Source organism: Neolamprologus multifasciatus, chromosome 4 (assembly GCF_963576455.1).
Source record: "Neolamprologus multifasciatus chromosome 4, fNeoMul1.2, whole genome shotgun sequence".
Lineage (NCBI taxonomy): Eukaryota > Metazoa > Chordata > Actinopteri > Cichliformes > Cichlidae > Neolamprologus > Neolamprologus multifasciatus.
In genome coordinates, this window is record NC_140442.1 from 21889389 (window position 1) to 21912736 (window position 23348).

At 40.3% G+C, this 23348-nt stretch overlaps 1 protein-coding gene across 4 annotated transcripts in view; it reads left to right on the forward strand.

The window, feature by feature from the left end:
- The window catches only part of myo15aa (myosin XVAa), a 56853-nt gene that overhangs the window by 25313 nt on the left and 8192 nt on the right, over nt 1–23348 (forward strand). For all 4 annotated transcript variants that reach the window (XM_085156260.1, XM_085156262.1, XM_085156259.1 and 1 more), the window contains exons 12-46: nt 3935–3993; nt 4272–4395; nt 5481–5576; nt 6004–6135; nt 6225–6350; nt 6469–6546; nt 6641–6795; nt 6886–6931; nt 7015–7139; nt 8402–8519; nt 8742–8917; nt 9279–9363; nt 9598–9651; nt 9809–9890; nt 10203–10333; nt 10518–10613; nt 11371–11606; nt 11745–11935; nt 12381–12453; nt 12582–12773; nt 12867–12979; nt 14713–14804; nt 15928–16063; nt 19202–19266; nt 20498–20635; nt 20746–20806; nt 21093–21240; nt 21333–21426; nt 21550–21670; nt 21776–21891; nt 22014–22073; nt 22338–22413; nt 22529–22644; nt 22743–22861; nt 23075–23216. In XM_085156260.1, the coding sequence (XP_085012386.1) occupies nt 3935–3993; nt 4272–4395; nt 5481–5576; nt 6004–6135; nt 6225–6350; nt 6469–6546; nt 6641–6795; nt 6886–6931; nt 7015–7139; nt 8402–8519; nt 8742–8917; nt 9279–9363; nt 9598–9651; nt 9809–9890; nt 10203–10333; nt 10518–10613; nt 11371–11606; nt 11745–11935; nt 12381–12453; nt 12582–12773; nt 12867–12979; nt 14713–14804; nt 15928–16063; nt 19202–19266; nt 20498–20635; nt 20746–20806; nt 21093–21240; nt 21333–21426; nt 21550–21670; nt 21776–21891; nt 22014–22073; nt 22338–22413; nt 22529–22644; nt 22743–22861; nt 23075–23216 (3972 nt within the window). The remainder of the gene's footprint in view (nt 1–3934; nt 3994–4271; nt 4396–5480; nt 5577–6003; nt 6136–6224; nt 6351–6468; nt 6547–6640; nt 6796–6885; nt 6932–7014; nt 7140–8401; nt 8520–8741; nt 8918–9278; nt 9364–9597; nt 9652–9808; nt 9891–10202; nt 10334–10517; nt 10614–11370; nt 11607–11744; nt 11936–12380; nt 12454–12581; nt 12774–12866; nt 12980–14712; nt 14805–15927; nt 16064–19201; nt 19267–20497; nt 20636–20745; nt 20807–21092; nt 21241–21332; nt 21427–21549; nt 21671–21775; nt 21892–22013; nt 22074–22337; nt 22414–22528; nt 22645–22742; nt 22862–23074; nt 23217–23348) is intronic.

Consider the following 23348-nt stretch of genomic DNA (forward strand, 5'->3'; position numbering starts at 1 on the left):
TTGTGAAGGAGGTGCATGATTATTTATCGAAAGACTTCACTGCTGATTTAGTTTAAATCTAGGACAGCTCATAGCTCTGTGTAGTGCAGGCGAGTGACTCAGTTTATCAAAGATTTATTGGAGCAGTCTGATTAAAATTGTTCCCTCTCCTTTATTAAGAGCCAAACATTCAACCCAGTAACTTTTTTGACCCAGCTGATAAAATACCAGCAAAATGACAGACATCCTCAAGTGAATGTACAGCATGAAAAAAAAGTCTAAAACTGAGTTTTGCAAGTTTAGCTTTTACCTTTGTTGGTGTATTAGTGGTATTCAAATAAATGCAGATGTGCCTTTGATAGGTCACTTTTAATTATCTGTATCACTTTCACATGGTGAAAACAAGACTTTGCAACATTATACACAAACAGCACAATGGTGTCATTTGATTAAGCTCTTGACATCATTGAGGAGGAAATGTCTCTCACCAGGACCAAGATCAGGAAGGGCAGCCATCTGCCTCAGCCAGTGAAGGTAAAAGGGGCAAAAAAGTATGATGCACAGACAATACAGTTTCCCCAAGACACTTTATATTGTAAGCTAAAGACCCTACAATAATACAGAGGAAACAGAGAACAACAATAACCCTCTGTTAGCAAACACTTGGGAACAGTGGGAAGGGAAAACTCCCTTTTTACAGGAAGAAACTTCCAGCAGAAAGAGCCTCAGGGAGGAGCAGCCATCTGCTGTGACCGTTTGGGCCTGAGCGGTGGAGACAGGACAAAAGACAGACTGTGGAAGAGAGCCAGAGATTATTAATAACTAATCATTAAATGGAGACTCCTAAAACGATTGACTGAAATCATCAACTCAGCAGGAAATTGTATAGAGTGGTAAAGTCAGAAAGTCCTCTTTCTCATAGGCCTCTATAGGTCTGAATGTCTTTTTGCAGCCATCTGGTGGTCTGCAGTTAGAATGCAATTTGAGGGCACTTTCACACTGGTTTAATTTTTCCAACCCAGAAGCTGCGTCCATATTTTATACTTTCTATGTTCTGAGCAGGAGGCAGCCCACAGCTCTGGAGACTCGCAGAAATATACAAGGGGGAAAGCATGAAAGTAAATGGCTGCACACATCCACACATCCTCGATACATCAGAGGACACAGAAAAAAATCATATATAGTATTTAGACTGAGCTATGCTATTTTAAAAGGGAAAGCATCTTTTTACTTCTTTTATTTTTAGTGTGCCGCAGAGATGAACAGCCACATTCAGCTTATAGCTTCAGGGCGTGAATCTGTCAGTCATGCTTTTGTTGTGATTTCAGCTTTTTATGCTTCTGATTTTTGCATCTAACCAGCTGGGAATCCTCTTTGTCCAAAGAACGCGGTTACTTATTTCCACGAGGCTTTGCTGTTTGCATCTTAGTGTCTTCATTTCTATACCTTACACATTCTCCTGCATAAAGAAGAAATGCTGTTTTGTTTTCATGTGAACTTTCTTGAGGTCCATTGTATTCAAACTGGGAGAGGATGGTAAATTGGTAATTTTTTTATGCTCTGAAGGAACTTCTTTAAAAACAGTAAACAGTTAGGTGGTGACAATTTTAAAACCTAGACTGTTTGCAGTACGAATAAATAAATTTGGTTCCATTTTTCCTTATTGTTGCCCACATTTAGCCAAGTAAGTCAAGTTAAAGCCTTTTAGTCTGTTTAAAGCTGCCATTTTTATTGATCACTACAAGAACGAGTTAAGTCTCATTAGATTTATGGAGCTGATTTAGTGTTCATAACCCAGTCAACACACACAACAAAACTATTGACTACACTATAGTGTAGTCAATAGTTTTGTTGTGTGTGTCAGAACAATGAGGCGACTGCTGAATGTTACAGGTGTTACAGGAGTGATACATCTCCTGTTGTCAGGCAGGTTTCAGGCTGTTGTTCTCCTTTATCTCATAGTGGAGAGAAATTATTTTTTGGAGTGGCACAAATAATTTGTGTGGCATCAAATTTGATGCAGAACAGCTGATTGTTCTGTAAATAGTTTGAAATGTCTATTTAAGAAAACGCCTTGGCTGCATTTTTAGGTAAACAGCTGCAAAAAACTTTGTTTTAACTCAGTTACTTTTTTTGAAGAAGTAACTATATAAGTAATTGCCCAACATTGGTCATTATATACTGTAATTTGCAGACAGAGAGTTACAGGACTATATATATATCTATATCTATCTATCTATCTATCTATCTATCTATATATATATATATATATATATATATATATATTTTTTTTTTTTTTTTCCCCAATAGTGTTTACATACTACACAGGTCATGAACAACAAGATTTTTTAAAATTTTCATTGTAAGTGGGCTAAAGCAGTTAATTAAAAGTAGTCTAACATAAATGTAAAAGCTGTAATTTGATTATTTTAATAAACCATGTAACTTGGATGGATTCAATGCTGGTGTGACCACAGTGCACACATCTACTGTTGCTCACAGTGGTCCAAGGGATCGCTCAGGGAGTTTGTGTGTTCGCTCAGACACGTGAAAAATTAGAGGGAACATTGCCAGTAAGTATTAAAACCAGAGAGCATAAAAACCTTTGCAGATGCCTGGCTTTACTTGAACTTATCTCCTTTATTATTTTAAAGCAGCATAAGAGATTTCACAGCTCCAGAAAGTTTAATGGAGCTTTTGAAGGAACTGTCAGTGTTAACAGCGCAGTTAAAGGACTTGCACGTGACTTACGATAACCAAAAAAAGAGAGGATCCTCCATCGCATTTGCTGTTCTGTTATCCTTGATTACCAGTACATGAGCTATTAATGTGGTCATTATCATCCAGCTAGGAATTAAGTGAATCCAAACCAAATCCAGGAAAGGAACAATTAAAATATCCCACTGTCCATACAAGTGTTCCAGTTGGTCATCCACCTATTTGTGTATTTCCTTGTTTGCTTAATTTCCATCATATCCATGAACAAAGCAGAAAAAAAACATATTTGTTTTGTTAAGCAAAGTATTTCTCCTCTTAGTATTCCTTTTTTGGATCCATTTTCTTTTATGTATAAGTGTCCAGTAGTTTCTCTGTCCGGTTTAAGGGCTGATTCAACTCATCCCGACCCCTCTGGTGCTGACTCTGATGAGGAATGAGGGGGATGGGAGAATTAAAAGAAAGAAACATCTAATTATCACCCACCTTATATCTTCCACATACACATGCTCCTATACACTAACCAAGGACCTTTTGTATAATTGAATTCCTAATTACAAAGGCGCCTGAGTAACAGGAGAGGGGTGAGTCGTACCCACTCATTTCCTCTCACTGGAGGAATCATGTGTACACATTAGTGTCTTTGTGTGAGCGCACACGTGTGTGTGTGTGATAATTAAGTGTGTTTAGGCAAGAGAGGGTCTCAAGTCTCAAAGCATTCTTTATCTGATCAGATCTCAAGTTTAAGACACCCGAATCAATGAATAAGAGAGTAGAAGAAAGGGAAGAAGGGAAGAGCTGAAAGGATGCAAAGGGGTGGATACAAATATAGGAAAAGACGTTAAATAGGAAGCAGTTCAGTAAACAGGGTGAATAGCCTAACTCTTCACCCCAGAACTTATGGCGTCCTGTTGTGATTCTTCAATTGCAGAAGAAAAAGTTCTGCTTCTACAAAATATATATTACAGTGCAGGGGAAAAAAAAGGAAAAACAGACTGGAAGGAGCAGGAAGCAGGTGGAGGATAAGACCACCTGATCTGTCAGCCCAAGATGAGAGCCTCACCACAGTTACTGAACAGGCACCAATGAGGGGCACATTAGCAGGAAATTTGGGTGCAATTCCATTTTTAATTTGAACTTAAAGCCTTTCAACTTCAAACCAAGATGAAAGGAGGTTTGAGACTCTATATTATCAGGTAGACGTCTGCGTAAAACGTGCTGACTTAATGTTTTTTCACAGGAAACAATGAGGGACAAGATCTACACCCCTCTGAGTGTAGAAAGTGCTATTGATGCCAGGTGAGAGACAGTTACACACAGAACATGCCGTTACAAAATCATTACATTTATTACCGTTAATTTATTTAAATAACATGTTTGCATCTTTATCATTATGTATGCATGCACACTAATACATGTGCACTAAATTACTAACACATATGCAATCTTAAAATCCCTTTAGTCTTAAAGTTTTACCTAATAAAATTCTTTCTAATAACAATGCATATGTTTTCTTTCTCCTTTTTAATTTCTTATATCATTGTGTCACTCGCTGCCCACCACTCACACACATCTAGAGATGCTGTTGCCAAGATCCTATATTCGCTGCTCTTCCGCTGGTTAACAGAAAGGATCAATGGTCAGGTGTACCCTCACCAACACACCCTCTCCATCTCCATCCTGGACATTTACGGATTTGAGGTAACGGAGCCTTGTTGTATGTTTGACCTTAAACCCCTCAGAAAAAACTAGAATGCAATGAATCCTTAGTAGGTTCTAAAATTATTTTAAACTTAATCACAGATGAATAACAGTGCATGATATATTGCACCTTGTCTTTATTTATTTAATAATTATTAAGCCAAAATGCAGAGGCAGCTTTACTTCTTCTATAGGAATTATAGGAATGCTACTTTCAGCTGCTCCTTTGCCACATGGGGTCGTTGCAGCCGGCAGCTCTACATCTTTGATTCATTAGAGTTTTGCGCCAGATGCCCTTCATGACACCACCCCAAAGGGGATTTGTGGCTTTGGCTGGAAATGAAGCAGCAACCTTTCACTCACAATACATCATGAGAATGATTAGTCACAAGTGGAAAGTATTCAAAACTGCTGCCAATCGACATAGGAGTGAACGACCCAGCAAATTCACCCTGAGGTCATACCGTGCAATATTCAGAAAAACTGCAAAAACCCAAGTGCTCCATCTCAACTCTACAGGCCTCAGTTAGGATGTTGAATGTTAAAGTTCATGACAATATAGTTAGAAAAAAGACTTAACAAGTGTGGCATGTTTGGAAAGGCTCACAGAAGGAAGCCTCTTCTCTTAGCACATTTTAGGTGTGCAGATTTGCGGTGCACAAGCAGCTTATCAACACAAACACCTGATACCAGCTGTTAAACATGTGGTGCAGGGGTGATGATTCGGCTTGTTTTCCAGGGCTGGACGCCTTGCAGTTACTATGCTGACTATGAACTCCTCTGTATACCGAAGTACTCTAAAGTCAGATGTAAGACTGACAGCTAGAGCTAAAGCATTTGAAATAATCCGTTGCATTCCCAGTAATGCAGTTATTGACATAACTTATAACTATAAGAGAAAAGATTCAGATTATTATCAGCAGGGAAGGAAGGAAGGAGGGCTTAACAATGTTGCACGTTAAAGATACTCAGAGGGACGTCCAAATAATCACTTTGTAGGCATGATGATGAGACAAAATTACCATAAGAATTACTGTATATGTGTGTGTGTGTGTGCGTGTGTGTGTGTGTGTGTGGGACAACAGGATCTGGTCCTCAACAGCTTCGAGCAGCTTTGCATTAATTATGCAAACGAGTACCTGCAATTCTTCTTTAACAGGATCGTATTCAGAGAGGAACAGGTGAGTCCACGTCACACTTCCCGATAAAAAGCACACACTCACGCACTTGTCCTATAACAATTGAGGACAAAAAATGCACATATTTGAGGCATCATATGCACGCAAATGGATCTCATTAAGTGTAGATTAGTGGCATATAAACATGTGAATCCTTTGCTTATTTCAGGCGTTGGCAACTTTCAACATCAAAACAGCCATTTTACCTCCTTCTACCAAACAGCAGGAGTAAAAGAGCAGCACTTGGGGGATGAGGGATAGACGGGTGGATGACAGATGTAACTGGGGGAGGATAAATGAATGTATTGCATATAGTATATGTATTATTAGGTAACCCTAACCTGTACCTCGTGAGCTGCAGGTTGCCAACATCTGGCTTAGGTAATAATGCAACTAATATTTTATGATCTTTTCTGTGATCCTCTTGCAGGAGGAGTACAGCAGGGAGCAGATCCCATGGCAGGACATCACATTCAACGACAACCAGCCTTGCATCGAACTCATTGCCGCTAAGCCTCATGGGATACTGAGGATTCTGGATGACCAGAGCGGTTTCCCGCAGGTGAGGATGAGGAGGAAGTACTGACAGACTTTCAGATTCCTTATATGGATTATAAAACTGGGACTTTTGGTGTGGTAATTTGTTGCCAGGCAACAGACAACACTTTTCTTCAAAAGTGTCACTATCACCATGGCAGTAATCCACTGTACATGAAGCCAAAGATGCCGGTCCCAGAGTTCACAATTAAGCATTTTGCCGGGCGGGTCACTTACCAGGTACTAAGCTCCTCACTGAGATTCTCTTGGCTAGTTCCATTGTATTATAATTCATTGAAGTATTGAAAATGTGGTGAACTGTAATGAGAAACAGAGTGATCATCTGTCACTGATGCAGGTTTACAAATTCCTGGATAAGAACTACGATCAGGTGCGTCAGGATGTCCTGGACCTGTTCATTCAGAGCAAGAACAAGGTCGGCTTGGTCTTAAAACTCAATCTAATCGACATAATCGCTAAGCAATGTTTTTGTACAGTCTGTATTAATCTGTGCATTTGTGTGTTTCCAGATGGTATCGAACCTCTTCCTGGTTCATGCAGAGGCCACGGGTCAGCAGAGAGGTCACATAAGGAAGAGCAGCACAGTCACCAGAAAATACCAAGCTCCCACCGTCAGCAGCAAGTTTCAACAGTCCCTGCTGGAGCTGGTGGAGAAGATGGAGAGGTGAAGTACACATGTTCTCTCTCAGATCATAAATGTTTTTTATTGTTTTCATTGAAAAAAATTATCATGTTTTTGTTGTTCCATTTACAGGTGCAATCCTTATTTCGTTCGCTGCATTAAGCCAAATAACATGAAGGTAGATCTTGAAGTGTCATGTATTTAAAGTTATTTACCTGCACATACATCAGTGTTTCTGAGCTTTTGGACACCTGTCTTTAGCAACCAGGTGTGTTTGAGGACGAGCTGGTGAACAGCCAGCTGCGGCACTCTGGTGTCATGGAGACCATTAGGATCCGCAAAGAGGGATATCCAATCAGAATGCCATTCTATGTCTTCCTGTTCAGGTAACATGAACTCTGATCCGTATTTGTTGAGTTTGTGAAGCTGTTCAGGAATTCGTGTTCCCAAAAAAATTAAGATAATTGATCTCACAGCTGAGGCAGAGGAGAACCTTCTATAACAGGAAATCCCAGCAATAACTGAGCAGACCGCAAAGTGGCAACTCATAGCTGATGCTCTTCTGATTTGCAAATATCATATGTCGTGCCTTATTTAAGCTACTTCAACCGGTCCACAGTTGCACGTGCCTCTGCAAGTCACTTTGCAACCCAACTTGAACTAATTTTCTTCTTCTCATGCTTTGTCTGACTTAATCAGTGTCATAGCTGCTGTCAATGCGCTGCTCTTTGGTGGGGTCTTGCTGCTGCCCTCCCAGTACAAAGCCATGCTACCAAATAAAAATGAATGCAGATGCAAATAACTGAATTAAATTAATAATAAATAAGGACTATATTGGGCTAAAGTTCTATACCTGTACATTTATATATATGAAACCCATTAATTTATGTTTGTTTACCTACAAGTCCATCCATAGGAGTTTAAAATTTTAATTCATGTGTAACTTTGTTTATGGTGTTGTCTTTGGCAAAAAAAACTGAACTATGGAAGATTCTGTAACCATATGTATAAAAGCACACAAAAAGAATAATTACACATTTCACACAATATACACTACATTGACTATAAGGACACCTACACATTACACCTACAGTAGCCTTTATTACATCCCATTATAAATCCACAGCCATTCATAATGTGTCTGTTAATGCGTCCATAATGCGTTTTCCTTCCTCCACCAAATTTTACAGTTGGCACAATGCAGTTTGGTGTTCAAACCCAGACTCATCCATCAGACTGCCTGATAGAGGAATGCGATTTGTTATGCCACAGAACAAGTTTCCACTGCTTCAGAGTTCAGTGGTGGCATGATTTACTCCGCCTAGCACTTGGCATTGTGTCTGGTGATCTAATGCTTAAAGCATGGCCTTCAGCTATGGAGAGCCATGAAGTGAAGCTGCCAGTACTCCAAGAGCTTTGGTGTAAGCTGGCGACCCTGCTCTATAACTTTGCATGGTCTGAGCTACTTTGGCTCCTAAACAATGCAACTGTTAAACAACAGTTTAACAGTTGATTGTGACCCAATACCTCTGTCCATATTGCGTGTCTGAATTGCGACACAGTCAGTATCAATTTATATCAGTACTTCTTTTTTAAAAACCACTATTATCGACTGAGCACCCCTAATTTGAATGTGTGTCTCTGTCAGGTACAAGTCCCTGGCGGGGATACAGACACTTCCTGTGGCAAATGGAGAGAACTGTGTGTTGTTGCTCGGTAAACTGTGTCCTCTCCGACCAGGAGCCTACCATGTTGGAGTCACAAAGGTGAGCTTGTTCACATTAAGTCTCACAGTTAAAGACAGACCCAGCACCAACTGCTGGTCTAATGGCTGAGTAGAGATTGTTTTCCTGCTTTGCAGCTTGAAATTTGAGATACTATGGTTTGTTGGATCAATGTTATATCTTTTTTTTTTTTTTTGCATGAACTCACACATGTATCTGAATAATAATAAATAATAAACTTATATGTGTGTGCATGAATGGCAGTTGTTCCTAAAGGAGGACATCTACCAGCTGCTGGAGTGTAAGCGAGAGCGCTCTCGTCATCTTGCCGCCCTCACCCTGCAGCGTTACACTCGCATGTTCTTCGTCAGGAAACGCTACGTTGAATTCCGCAACAAAATCAGCAGGTTTCAGGCACACTGCCTAGGCTTCCTCGTTAGGTGAGGTGTCCCACAGAGATCTTACATTTTCAGTAGATTTTATTACAAAAAAAAATGCAAATTCAGATTCTGATTGGAGTCCTGCATTCTTTCAATATAATGATTCTGAATTCCAGTATGCGCTCAACCACATAGTTAAGGTTAAAAGGGCAGTGAGGTAAAGAAAATGTAAATTGTGTCTTTAGGGTAACGTTACATTAAAATCACTATAATTAAGAAATAAAGCTTTCAGTGAACTGTTGTGCTTGAGCTTGTAGCATGCTTGTGAAGTTTACCTCTGTGAATGTGGCAAATGTTAGGAAACGAGATCAACAATCAGTGCGTTAGGATTCATTGTACTGAGATTCTCTTAATTTTCTAGGAAACGCTATGTGAAAATGAGGGAAAGTCTGGTCCGTTTCCGCTCTCTGGTCCACATGTATGTCAACCGGAAGCAGTACATTAAGGTACACTGAGATACTGTGGTTTGTTGGACTGATGTTTATACTTTCTGCCTGTGATTTTTTTAAGTAACACATGTATTTGATGCAGTGTCCTTTCAAACATCTTCATATTTTCTTCATTTCTAAGAAAATAATTTCAAATATGACCCACTCATAATCCTGCTTTGTGCTTTTGAGTCTTTCTGCTCTGGATTTACATTAAAACACTGACCGTGTGTTTTTGGGATCTCATTGAAGATGAAGTTTGAAGCCAGGAGGAAAGCAGAAGAGAAGAGGAGGAGGAGAGAGATGGTAAGATGAAGGACTAGCTAAGACAAGACTTCAATGAGAAAAGCATCTGTGTTTTTGTTTTTGCACACTGGCATGAGTTCAAACCAGCAGCCTATGTTAGATCTCTTCTAACCTCATTGTTAGTTTGCAGATAGATTAAAAGTGGTGATTCTTTCAGGAGCTGACCAAAAGGGAGGTGGTTAATGTGACCCACTTGGTGATCCCTGCAGAGCTGGGCGCTTTGCTGCAGACAGCAGGAGGTGTGTAGACGTCTGTCCGTCTTTCCCGTCAGTGTGCATCACATGCACATAGATTATTCATGTGTGTGTGAGTGCTCCAGTCAGCTGTATGAATGTGTCTTATCTCATCAGCACTGACAGTATCAAATTAAGAAATGATATGAACAGTTCTGACAGGGTGGAGCAGGAGGCCCATCACCTAATAAATAAACCAGACACTGAAAAATTGTCATGGAATGTAAAAAAGTTTTAGGATTTTATACATGTAAGTTTTTGGTTCTTGCATTACTCCCGGCTGACTCCTCGTTTAACCTTGTCTGTTACTCTCTTCAGTCCGGAGGGAGTTGCACTCAGACTGCTTGGCTCTGCTTCAGGCTCCTCATATCCAGGATGATGCAGAACTCACGTTGCCTCTGGACATTAACAACTACCCTTTCTTCCGCTATGTTCAGATTTACTTCAGGGTGAGATCCGCGTGCATCAGCATGTGTGTGTAACATACTGTGTATGTGCGTGGTTACTCAGATTTGAGGACAGCTGTTGAAGTTTGTGTTTAGATTTATCGGTTATAAAAGCATTTTGAAAGGTTTTAGGTAGATTTGTTTGAAAAGCTGTTTATTAAACACAGCAAATCTTTTGTTGCTGTAGGAGCCAAAGTTTGGGATGTTGATGGCTCCTCTGGAGTCACCTCTGACCCGTGTGGAGGACGACCTGAGAGGGGAGGCTCTGGAGCTTTTCAACATGGTAGACTGATCTTTGTTCTCCCCTTAAAAGGGAGAGACTATATAAACTGTTCTTTTTGGTTGTTTGTCTGTCCGTCGTGCACAGTTTTGAAACATCAAAGAGCTCGAGCTGATTTCAGTTGGGTGGAAATTGCCTCAAGGTCAAATGTGAAAATCAGTAAAAACCTTCATATTACCCAGTTTTTATGGATCGTCTTCAAACCTCTCAACAGTATAGCAGGTCTTGGGGAAATGAGTATGTAAGTTAGCTAAGTATTTGACCTTAATCTTCATTGTTAGTGCCGAAGGTCAAATTTAACCTTGAAAACAAACTTCAATAAATCATATCAAGTGTCATACACTTTTTTAATGCAACGCCCTATGATGTCACAACTAACAGGTTGTAATAAAAGCATCATAAAATGTCAGTTTTTGTTGCCCATTTACCCTGAATATTCTTGAGCACTGCAGTAATTTAAAATGATAACAGTTTCACAGAGACACACTTGCATCATGTCATTATGTTACTCTTGTTACACAGAAGCAAACCATCCTCTAATTATGAGGTTTTGCTACTAACTGGGAAGCAAATAAGAAATTTGGAACATGTTTTTTACATTGTAAAAGATTTAACAGCAGAATAAAGAAGTCTCTTCTATTTTCTCGTGTTCGTAAGACAAACCTACAAAAACACACAAATACGTCACCAGACTGCCATAAATCTGTAAAACCGACAGAGTTAGTTGTTACAGCTTTCACCTGGATTCTGTTTTCTTCAGGTATTACGGTTTATGGGGGACCCTCATCTGAATGGGGCGCAGGAAAACATGTTTGGGAATTACATTGTCCAGAGAGGCTTGTCATCTCCAGGGTTACGAGATGAGATCCTGGCTCAGGTTGTCAACCAGGTGTGGAGGAACATAAACTCTGAGAATGCAGAGAGAGGCTGGCTGCTGCTGCTGGCATGTGTCTGCTGCTTCGCCCCATCGGCCAAGATGGACAAATATCTGCTCAAGTGAGAAATCATAAAATGACCTCACAACTAATTATTTAGCAAATAGTTTGAGAGGTAAAAAATACATGTTAAGAAGCTATATGCTGTAAGTAAGAGACTTCTACTCCACTCTTGAACCTCATTTCACCTCTGCTCCAGGTTCGTGTCGGACCACGCTCCTGCTGGCTGGCAGGTGCTGCTGCAGCACAGACTCATCCAAGCGAATCAGAAGATGCAGCTGGGATCAGGCTCCGCCCCCGAGACTGCGCGGACGTATCCGCTGTCGCTGCTTGAGTGGACCGCCAATAGGAAGAAGGCTAACATGGTGCTGCACGTGCACTGTCTTGATGGTAATATCTCACCTGCTTAATGTTGCATTGTTCAACTTTTCATCGGTCTGCTTCTTTGCTCTTTTCCAAGAACTCCAAACGATTCAAGCAAAGTAAATAAAAAATTCACAACATTTTCCTTTAAAATCAGTATCTTTCTTTTGAGGTGCACAGAAAAAAACCAAGAGCTGTTCAAATATTTAGGAAGTCTTTCACACCCGGGGTCTAAACTGGCACACACCTCAGAGAAAAGAAAGAGGGACGACCTGGCATTGCTTTTATTGTGTAGGATCAATTACATCCCCAGATCATTGATTATTCATTGTTATTCAGGATCAGGTGATGTGACTGTGGGGCTCATGTGCTTTGTATTGCGCAATTAACACAGTTTGTTAGTTAATGAGTGTAATTTAAAGCAGCAAAGGAACTATTTGTTGCTTGTTTATTCATTTATCTCTCCCTGCAGGAGGGTCCTTCCTGTGTCCTGTCCATTCCTGGACCAATGGAGAGGATTTAGCAGGAAACATTCTGCGTCACAGGTTTGGTTTTGTATTTTTAGCTCCATAACGTTTAATGTAAACATCTGAACATGCCATGATAATGTTTAGAGAGCAGTTTTAACACGTGTGTATAGATATTTTGAACATCTGAATCATGCATCTTGCAGGGGAGTGTCTGACTGGTGGAGGGGGAGTTCAATTCTGATGAAGGAGCAGGGTCAGTGGGTGGAGTTAGCTGGTCATGACTATGTCATGGACCTGATTGCAGATATGGAGCTTCCTATGGACTTCCCAAAGCAGAAGAGTTACTTCATCATCAGCGCTGACAACCCAGCTAAAGTCAGAGCTAATGCCAGCCTGTCAGTATGCAAGATGCACACATGCAGTTCATTACTCACGTGACTAAAGCTACACCACGTGGCACATTACACCTCTCTCCTCTCATCTCTCAGTGCTTTGTTTGGCAGTGGCTTTGACTCAGATGAGGAGCTTCCTTCCTCCCTTCCTCTCAGCAGCAGCAGACCAGCCTACAGCCTGCCTGATTCAGATGGTTACTACAGCCACGGTACACACACACGCACACACACACACACACACATAAATACATATAAATATTGTGTATTGTGTATTGTAACTGAATTTTTAAGCACTTACAAATTAAAGATTTTCAAATGATCTGATCAAATGTAAAAACTAATCTTTCTGTGAATTGAAGCCCCCATTGGCTGTTGTTTTTAACTACTTACTAGCGTGTATCACTCCCAAACTGCTGAACCCAAAACCTTTATGCTCTTTGTGTTTAACAAATGCTTCAGCTGTGTTATAGATTAATCCCACCTGTCCAGATGTTTAAAGCTGAGTACCAAGGATGGCACTAGGAAATAGCTTTTTTGAGTCGTGAAATCAGAGGTTTCAGGTTTCCAACTCACTCTGGGTTCCAAGAGATACAGTTAGCAGGATTATATGCAAATTTAAAACTTGTGCTAGTCTGAGTACACAGACTATAAGAGGAACACTAAGGAAGCAAGCTTGATCCTTGCATATTTGCCACTGCATTTAGATATGCAAGAAAATACATGGATAGGCCTGCAGGGTGCTGTGAGTCTGTTTATGGACTGATGAGACTACAGTGGACCTGTATTGACCTTTGGATGGGCTACGTGTGTGGTGTAGGAAAAGCAGGCCCTATTTGACCATCATGACAGCCAATCCCTCTGATGTTCTTTGATGGGACTTAAAGAAAGCAGTGGATTCATAACTGAGCTGGATGCTTTTGGCTTCTTATTAGGAAATTACTGGAATGTCTTATTGTAGATTTTAAGAGTTAAAAGGTGCCCAACAAAGTAATGTATTTGTTGATGATAACCTTTTTTGGAGAAGATTAATCCTTAGTGCAGCCATTAAGCTTATTAAGTTGTATTAAAGCTTTAATTTGAATAATTTTAATCACATGACCGGAATGTCTCTTACATTGTTTCAGTTGAATAAAAGTTTCTGTATTTAAGTAGTTTTGTTTATTAGAGTTTTGGTTATGATGTATGCTCACCATAATCCTCACCACTGTGTTGTATGTTTCTAACTCTAATTAGTTACTTCCTGGTTCATTTTGCAAGCACTTGTTTTTCTGTGTCTTGTGTTTGGGTTTTCATTAGGTTATTGTCTTCGTTTCCCACATTATCTGGTGTGTTTGTATTGTGTGAGTCTCCATCTGTTCCTTGTCGCATCATCCAGGTTGTGTGGTTCCTTTGTTCAGTGTTTCCCCTACGTTTCCTAGTTTTGGGCCCTTTGCTTCAGCTGTGCTTTTGTTTTGTATCTTTGTATTATTTGAAAGCATTCAGCACTACAGCTGCTGTTTGAGTTTACATGCTGTTGCACGAGCCCTGGATGTTGGTCCATGTCCTGCCTGTCACAGAGCTGCACTTTGCAACAAAAATGGAAGAGTTGGGAAAGTTTGAAAGTCTTGTGATCTTAAAACAGTTTCCTGTGTGTTGTCCGAAGAGAGAGAGAGACATAGATAAAAAGCTGGATCAATTAATCAAGGTTTCTGCAACAAATGTGACAATCAAAACCGTGAAAAAACAATGAACTGACTTAGGTTACATTTTTGAGAATAAGACATTTTGATCAGTGACTAACAACCTTTGCTTGATTGAAAACATGCTTGATTAAAAGAAAAAAATATCAAACAGACTTTAAGATTTTTGCATTTGAATTAAATCAAAAACATGACAGTTTCTGTGCACTAAAAACACTCAAAATACAATGTTTAAAGCATTATTGCTGTTTGTCTGTGTTCAGAGTCAGAAACATTCAGCGAGGGTCAGCCTCAGAGAGGGATGGACCGCTACCTGGACAGCCTGTTTGACCCTGTGCTGTCGGACAGCAGCACGGTGAGTGCTCGTCCTGATTTCTCATAAACTACACATGTCAACCAACTATTTCCTTTTCGTTTTTAAAATTGCTGTAGTGCTATGAAACTAACACGCAAAATAGTAATAAATGATTGCTTGGTATAATCTTTTAAGTCATCTACCAGGTGAAATACTCGACAGATGACCACATTACTGCATTACCACTGCTTTCATTTTGACAAAGACTTTTCACTATAAATGTGTCTATGTAGAGCTGCAAGTGCTTTCCTGCCACTGCAACTCAAAGCTTATTACTTCTTTGTTCAGTTATATTAATTATATTATAAGACCAATCAGTTAATTGCCAACCTAAAAGAAAAGTAATAATACAGGTGGATAGTTGTAGCTCTGTGTCATTGATCTGTCATCTGAGTGTGAACAGAAGAGTGCTGATGGAGGAATTGAGCATGTGATCCTCGGCTTGTGTTTGGGTATGAATGGAGCACACAGGACGGCTGATTAGGTTACCGAGTGACCTACCGTATATGACCGCAGCAGCAGTCAGCATAAACGAGTCACCGTGTGGGGAAAAGATTCCGCTCATAGCTTCATCTTTTGTTTATTAGTGGAAACAAAACGAGTTCAGTGTCCTCATCACTCGGGTTGCACAGGAAAGGTTGCATCAGGAATGTTTTAGGGCTTTGAGTGGTATATATCAATGGCAATAGTTAAAATAAAAACATAATATCTGTGTTTGGCAGAAGTCTTGATAGACCCGTTTAGATTTTCTTGAGCGGTTTTGGCTTTAAAATCATCTGACACTGGAAACAAAGTAGCTGAGAATTTCAGTCAGCTCAGGAGAATGAGGTCTGTTATGTAGTGGTGAATTTTGTTGTAGTGCATTTAGCGTGTCTTTATGCTGGAGCCTCTCCTCCTGCGTGTACGGTACTTCCTGGAGCGTATACTGTTCCTGCAGCTCTGGCTCAGAGAGGGTCTAAATCAACCAATCCAGTTCACTCCCTCTTGCTTGTTGTCTTAGTCCCTCTCCTTCCCTGCTTCTGACACCTTTTCTTTTTCCACTTCATGCCCCTTAAACTCCAGTTTCTCAACTATAAGCATCCCTTTCCTTCTGCTGAGTCTCCTGCTGCTCTTTGCTCACCAGGACATGGAGAAGAGTGGAAGTTTGTCAGAAAGGATGAAGGGAGGAGGAGGTATAGGCATCACAGGAGAAGGAAGGGAAGAGGCAGAGAGTCGTCCAGCTTCCAGCCGGCCTTATCCACCAGGAATACATCCTGGAGGTAAACACTGAGTGCTGTGTGTGTTTGTTGTTATGTGTGTCAGTGCTGATTGGCCATATGTTTGTCTCTGGACTTCTATTTTTTTGCTGCCTGTATTTTGTGTCTAAGCAGATATTGCTGTTTCCAGAATTAGTGGCACCTTTCTCCCTTTTTGTCTGTGAATATTTTGCTGGACTTTTCATTTTCAGACATTTCTTTTGTCCTCACAGCTCACTCTCTCTGCACTGACATTAATAATTCAGCTTAACCTAAGCGCTCCTAAATCATTGGCGTTTGTCTCAGGCTAATAGAGTTTCCCTTTGTTTCTCCTTTGTAAGCTCCTCCTCAATAAATTAATAATAACGCATTTAAAATGTTTTGGTGATGCTTTATTATCAACCTACTTTCATTCCCATAGTAAGTATTTCTTTATTGGTATCTTAAAGGCAATGAACAGACCTGAACTTTAAAAGTTTAACTTTGAGCAGTTGGCTGTATTGACTGTCCTCATAGACAATACATTAAAAGCCATTCACTCTAACAGGTGACTGTTATTTCTCTTAAACACCAGTCATTACAAATTGATCACTTTCCACACATCTAGTAATGTTTAGTACCTGGTACTATTTTTACTGGCTCTTGTGTGCTCGACTGTAAAATTCCAGACTTTTTATTTATTATTTTACCTTCACAGTTTCCTCTTTTTTCCCCTCTAATGTACTGATGCCAGGCTTACGGCACTGAGCAAAACTCACATAGTGACAGTGCCAACATGCTGATGTTATACTGGTTTGATGTTTATCATCAGCAAGCATGTTTGCTTTACTTCTAAAGCAGGGTATTGTACAAATTGAGATTTTGACCTGACATGTGTTCAAAATGCAAATCTAAAAAGGGGAAACCATACAGTATCAAACAGCATATACCGTAGAGAAATATTGGACGTTTAAGACCAACACTGATAACAATATTTGGTGATTTAAAAATATGATATCCTGATATATCACCAATGCTTTTTTCCCCCCTTTCAGACACATGAAACAAACAGATTTCCCTAGCGCTTGCTTATTTACATATTTCCTGAGTCTGATTGGATAAACTGGTTGTTATGCTTGTGGTGTTTCAAACATGTGTGTTGCCCTCTGCTGGACGACCTAAACAACGTCAACTCCCAGGACACGATTGAAGCAGGTTTCACCTGTCTTTACTTTTTTGTTACATTCTCATTTGTCAGCCGTTATGTTATAAGTGTGACAAATAGCTGATATTGGCCAGTAATATCATTCCACTGATGTGCTCTAACAGTTACTACTACTTTACTCAATAGTAAAAATGTTAATTTTACGATGGTTCCAGCGTAAAGCTGAAAAATAAACCGAGCATTGACATGAAACTAATTTCTGAGATTTGTAGAAAGACCCTTTGCAATAGTGTTAATTTGTAGTCACAGACTTGACTATAATGTCATTTAGTTTTAGTCGACTAAATATCTCATGATGAAGTCAAAAGCTGCCCAGCAAATTGGGGAAGTTGGTTGTGTTTTCACTGATGAGATTTGCTCAACACGATTTACAAAGTGTCTTATTTTCCTTGACATCAAATGTAAAATGTGTACATGTGTCTACTCTTCTCTTCCTGCCAAGCGTTGACATTTTGTCGTGTTTTCATGAGAATCAGGGAGCATGGGAGCTGGTTGTAGTTTCCCTGGGGCGGCTCAGACGTGCGTGTCCAACCTCACAGCACAAGATTAGTTCTGCTTGGATCACTTCCAAACTCTCTTTTCTGTACAACTTAATTAGTTCTGATTGGATCTCGTCTCTCCAGAATGTTTTCATCTTGTTTTTTATTTGTTGAATGCATCAATACATTTTATCATAGCTTTTGTTGTCCTGCATACGTTTTTATTAAGTTATTGTTCTCATTCGAAAAAACAAGGTTGTTGATGAAAACTATAATTAAAATTATTTTTCAACATAATTAACACGGTTTTTCAAAGCGATAAATACAGCACAAACATCTTCACACCAGCACTGATACAGAACAGAAAAACATAACAGCTTCTTCATACAAATTGTATGAATACAGACGTTGTTTGCTCAGCTTTAAGGACTTTTCTTGTCGTAGTCATGTCAGCACCTGCCTGATAACAAAGACACGGAAAGTGCCTCATGGCCTTGAACAGAGTTTACAGTTAGATTTGAACCTGTTGCTTCCCATCTTCACACACGCACACACTCACACACTTTGTACTCTCTGTACAGGATGTTACAGTCGTAGAACACAGAGATTAGAAAAGCTGAAACAGGTTTTCCATTACACACTCAGCAGGATTTGTCTGGGTCAAAGTTGGGGAGTAATAAACACATTAATATTGATGTTCTATGAACCACGGCATCAGTGTGGCTAATAACGACCACTCTGACATATTTTATTTCTGAATCTGAAGTTGATCATACCTTGTTTGTCGTAAAATGTGAAATATTTCCTAGTCACTAACAATGTGTGGACTAACTGCCACTTAAGACCTGTCTATCTTCCTTTTCCCTGCCTGCTACTCCTCAAGCTGTGCCAGTGCTTCCAGTAGCAGGAGGAATGATGCCCCCAATCCCTGCTATGCCAATCCCCTCCCACCACCATCATCACGAGCAACATCAACAACAGCAGCAACAACAACAATACCACCAATACAACAGACCCCAACACCCCTACCAACGTCAGCAATCGTTTTCTGCCACCACTCCTTCTAGTCGTGTAGCACCCACGCAATCACCCACTCGCACCCCCGCTGCTGCCCCCGCAGCTACTCCTGCTGTTGACACCGATGTCGCTTCCAATGTGTCTGTTGTCCCGGGTCTGCCTGCGGCGCCCTCACTCCCAGCCACGCCTGTGGTTCCAGGCTTGCCTGTGATGACAGGTGTGCCAGGTAGAATAAAAGGATGTGCGTTAGGTTTTCCAGCATGTTTGGCCTGAAGTGTTTGGGCATGATGGACTCCTTTTTTTCTTTTTTCTTTAATTAAAGCCAGTTTCAAGTTTTTTTGTGTTTGTTTTTTATGTGGGGTTGCAAAGTTCATTCGTGTGGTTTGTTTTAAACAGATAATTCTGTTTCTTGTGCTCTTAGTGCAGCAACAACATAACAGTTACATGTTTGTGCTTCTCCAGGATCGGAGCAAGCTGTACTGACTCAGCAGCAACAAGCCATCATCAACCAGCAAGCCATCATTCTGGTCTGACATCATTTCTCTGAACAACTCTGATATTAAAACCACTGTTCGTACTGGGTGATACAGTTCTGTGTAAAAGAGAGACTGTGCAACACTTACACCTAATGATTCAGTAGTTTGTAGGATCACATCTAGCAGCAATAACTTGAAGTAATCATTTTCTGTGTGACCGGTTTGTCACATAGTTGTGGAGGAATTTTGGCCCACTCTTTTTTACAGTATTGTTTCAGTTCACTGGGGTTTGTTTATGCTTTCTCTTAAGGTCACATCACAGCTTTTCAGTCAGATTTCACTGGACCATTGCAACACATTGATTCTTTTCTTTTTCAGCCATTCTGTTGTAGATGTGCTGCTATGCTGGGGATCAATGTCCTGTTGAATGACCCAGTTTAGGCCAAGTTTTAGCTGCCTCATGTAGACAGGCATCACATTGTATTTTTTTTTCTGCACCAAAAATATGACACAACAATCTAGATTTTTGTTTGTTTGTTTTTTAGACTTGTTCAGTATATTTCCAACTTTCCAACTTACCTAATTTTCATATTTAACATGCTAACTGATGGCTGCAGAGGCTTACATGTAGCTCATGGGTGTTTTGCAGTTCCTCTGAGTATTGCACTGTCTGACCTTGGGGTGAATTTGCTGGGTCGTTCACTCTAGGGGAGATTGTGGCATTGAATTAACTCGTGAATGCACCAGAGCAGCAAAGCGCCAAAACATCTGATTTTATAGATGTGCTCACACTTGCTGATGATCAGCTAATCCATTACATTTGATTTGCTGCTACTTACCCTCTCAGTTTCTATGGAAACATTAGACTGCACAGTCTTTTTCACATGGCTGTACAAGCAAATGAAGTATGATGAAACTGTCTTTATGCAGTCAAATGCTAAAAAGATAATGCTGCACTCTGAGCCCTAAAACTATGTTTAAGTGAAAGATACCATAATCAGTACCACTTTAGTACAGCTAAAGGCTGTACTACCAAAATACTTGGATAATCTAAGCAGTTAATTCATTTATTGAGTGAAAATTGACAACTTTACAAATGTACCACATTACTTTACTGACTCCTGACATCAATTATCTTGCCTAAACAAATGATATCAAGTTACAAATTGACACAGTTAACCTAAACATTAAGTTAAACCATAAAAGATGAATATGTTTTAAACATAGGTATAAACTGTTGTTTACTAAATATTGAATATATGTTGGATTGTTTGTGTTGCAGGCCCAGCAGATGACGATGCAGGCCATAGCAATCCAGCAGCAAATGTTATCTTCTTTCCCCCCAGCTGCTCCAGCCCCCCAGTCACCACCCTCATACTATCACGCGCACTCACAACAGCACTCACGCACAGCCAGTCCTGTGAGTAAACACACATGCTGCTGTGTTGATATAACGTTCAATACACTTTATGCATGCAAATCTGAAATATAATCTTGAAGCCGTATCACTTATTGTTGTTTTTCCTGCAGACCAAAGAGAGTGAGGCGTCTCCGCACAAGCCGAGCGCTGCCGCTGTTCAACGGAAAACGAGTATGTGGTACACTTGCTGTGCGGTTTAAACGTCAGTGATTTCAGTCAGGGATCAGGATGCCTTAGTCTCTGAATCAAAAAGGAGTGGAAATAAAAATATTGATGCATTGCAGGATAGTGATTTGTGGTTGGAAAGCCCACTGCAATAATTGAAAATGTGGAATTGAGTAACTGCCCTTAAATAAGTATATGATTATCACTTTAAGGGTTTCCCCCTGTGGCTACAGGGGTAAGGGATGAACCCTGAACAAACCGGGTTTGTGTGTAATCAAACTTTTTATTCCAGGTCCATCACGTGGCCCCCCTTCCGAGGATGTGGTCCGCTCCACTGTGAGTAACACTGAGCACTTGGACCCTAGCCATGATATCAAAGACATTATCAAACAGCACCAGCCTGCAGGCACAACATCTTCCTCTGGATCTCCCACGCAAAGGTTAACACACACACACACACGATGATGTGAGATATTGATGATTGTCATACTCTGTGGTATTTAATCTGTTCTGACTACTGTGGTGTGTGTAGGAGAAGTGATGGAAAGTTGTTTGGAAAGAAGTCAGACCCTCATGATGAAGCGATGGAGATCCTTAAAGATCAAATGGCAAACCCACCACAACCGGTATCCTAACTCCACACCTGCCACACACACACACACACACACACACACACACACACACACACACACACACACACACACACACACACACGGCAAAACAATATCTAACCATTTTCCATATCTCAGACTCACAGAAAGACTTCGTCCGCCCAATCTAAAGAAGACAGGGGACACAAGACTAGCCAGAAAGCCAAGCCTCGCCCCCAAGGGCCATCTAGCTCCAACATAAGCCCCGCCCCTCCTCCAGGTAAATTTACACTGTAGAAATACCTGTGAATAAGCTCCAGATTAGACTGATACAGGTGTGTATTGTTCATGATATAAATAAATAAATGAATGTTCTTGCTTCCAGTCTCCAGAGAGTTGCCAGTTGAGGAGGAGATCATTCAGACTCAGCTCCACAGCAGAACCAGTGATGAATATTACACTTATTCCAACGTCCCGTGGAAACTCTACATGAGGAAAGAGGTATGTTTTTACCTCAGTTTTTTTTTTTAGCTAAGTACAAACAAATGGAGCTGTAAACCCCAACGTCAATATAATAATTTACATAGAAATACAGTTTATTTATGTCTGTCCTCCATTTACAGGTTTTTTATCCTAAAGAGAACTTGAACAATCCACTGATCCTGGATCTGATCTTTAGACAGGTTGGTTTATAAATCCAATAACTGTCAATATTCATCATCTTTATTTATTTCGCTTTTATGCGATTCTTTGTGTAAACTTGTGTAAATTATCATAGAGACCTCAGGGTGTCTTCCAGCTGGTCTAGTTAACAGTAATTATGGCAGTAGTTCAGATGGTCATCATTCATTAATATTAAAATGCTAAAATAGTGTCTATGATGTAGTTATTTTTCACTCCAAGTGTTTCCCATTAGCACATTCCTATTCCTGGCTGTGTCTTCCCAGATTGTACATGACACCTTTTCTGAGGCTTGCATACGAATCACGCAGGAGGAGAGACAGAAGATGAAAGACCTGTTGGGTATGATGAAACTAGCATGCATGCTTTAAGGTTTATGACTTACTTGCATCTATGTGATGCTCTCTGTTGGCTCTCAGGAGTTCAAACCTTTACTGATCCTCTGTTTCTGTGACAGCGGAGAACAAGGTGGATCAGGTTTCAGGAACATACAATGAGAACGTGAAGAAGAAGGTGGTCACCGTGGCTAGAGACGAATGGGAGATCTACTTCTCTCGCCTCTTTCCAGCCTCTGTGAGCTGTTGTTTTGCTTGGCATAGATAAACTGAATTAATAAATAGTTTCATGTGTTTATATTGTGGTGTGTGTATATGGTTGTGTGTGTTTTCCAGGGCAGTGTCGGGACAGGTGTACAGGTGTTGTCCGTGTCTCATAAAGGTATCAAGCTGCTGAAGATGGTGAAGAGCAGCTCTTCTGCTTCAGACTACTTCAGAGTGCTGAGGCCTTACAGGTGAGTCTCATACAACATATTCCTGTTAAAAAACCCTGTAAGCTAGATTGTTTTAAATGCATTTTCTTGTTTTAAAAACACAAATCAGATGCTAAAAAGAAGATCTGGCCATAGATCTTATTTAACTTTCTGGGTATACATGTCAAATGCCTGATTGCTTTGAACTATGACTTTAAGTTGACTTCCTGGTTTGGCATATCACTTCCTTTGCAGCTATTCAGACATCCTGTTTGTGTCTATTCCATCTAAGAACATGCTTGAGTTCAACCTGACTAATGAGAAGCTGATCTTGTTCTCCGCCAAAGCCCCGCACGTCAAGCATATGATCGACTACTTCCTCACAGAGCTTAAGAAGGTCAGAGGAATGTTGTCAGTGTCTGCGTGTGACGAAGTGTGAATTATGAATGGATGAGTTTTTATAATGCACACTGATAGTGGGGTGGGGTGGCTGTAGCTCAGGAGGTAGAGCAGGTCACCTACTGATCGG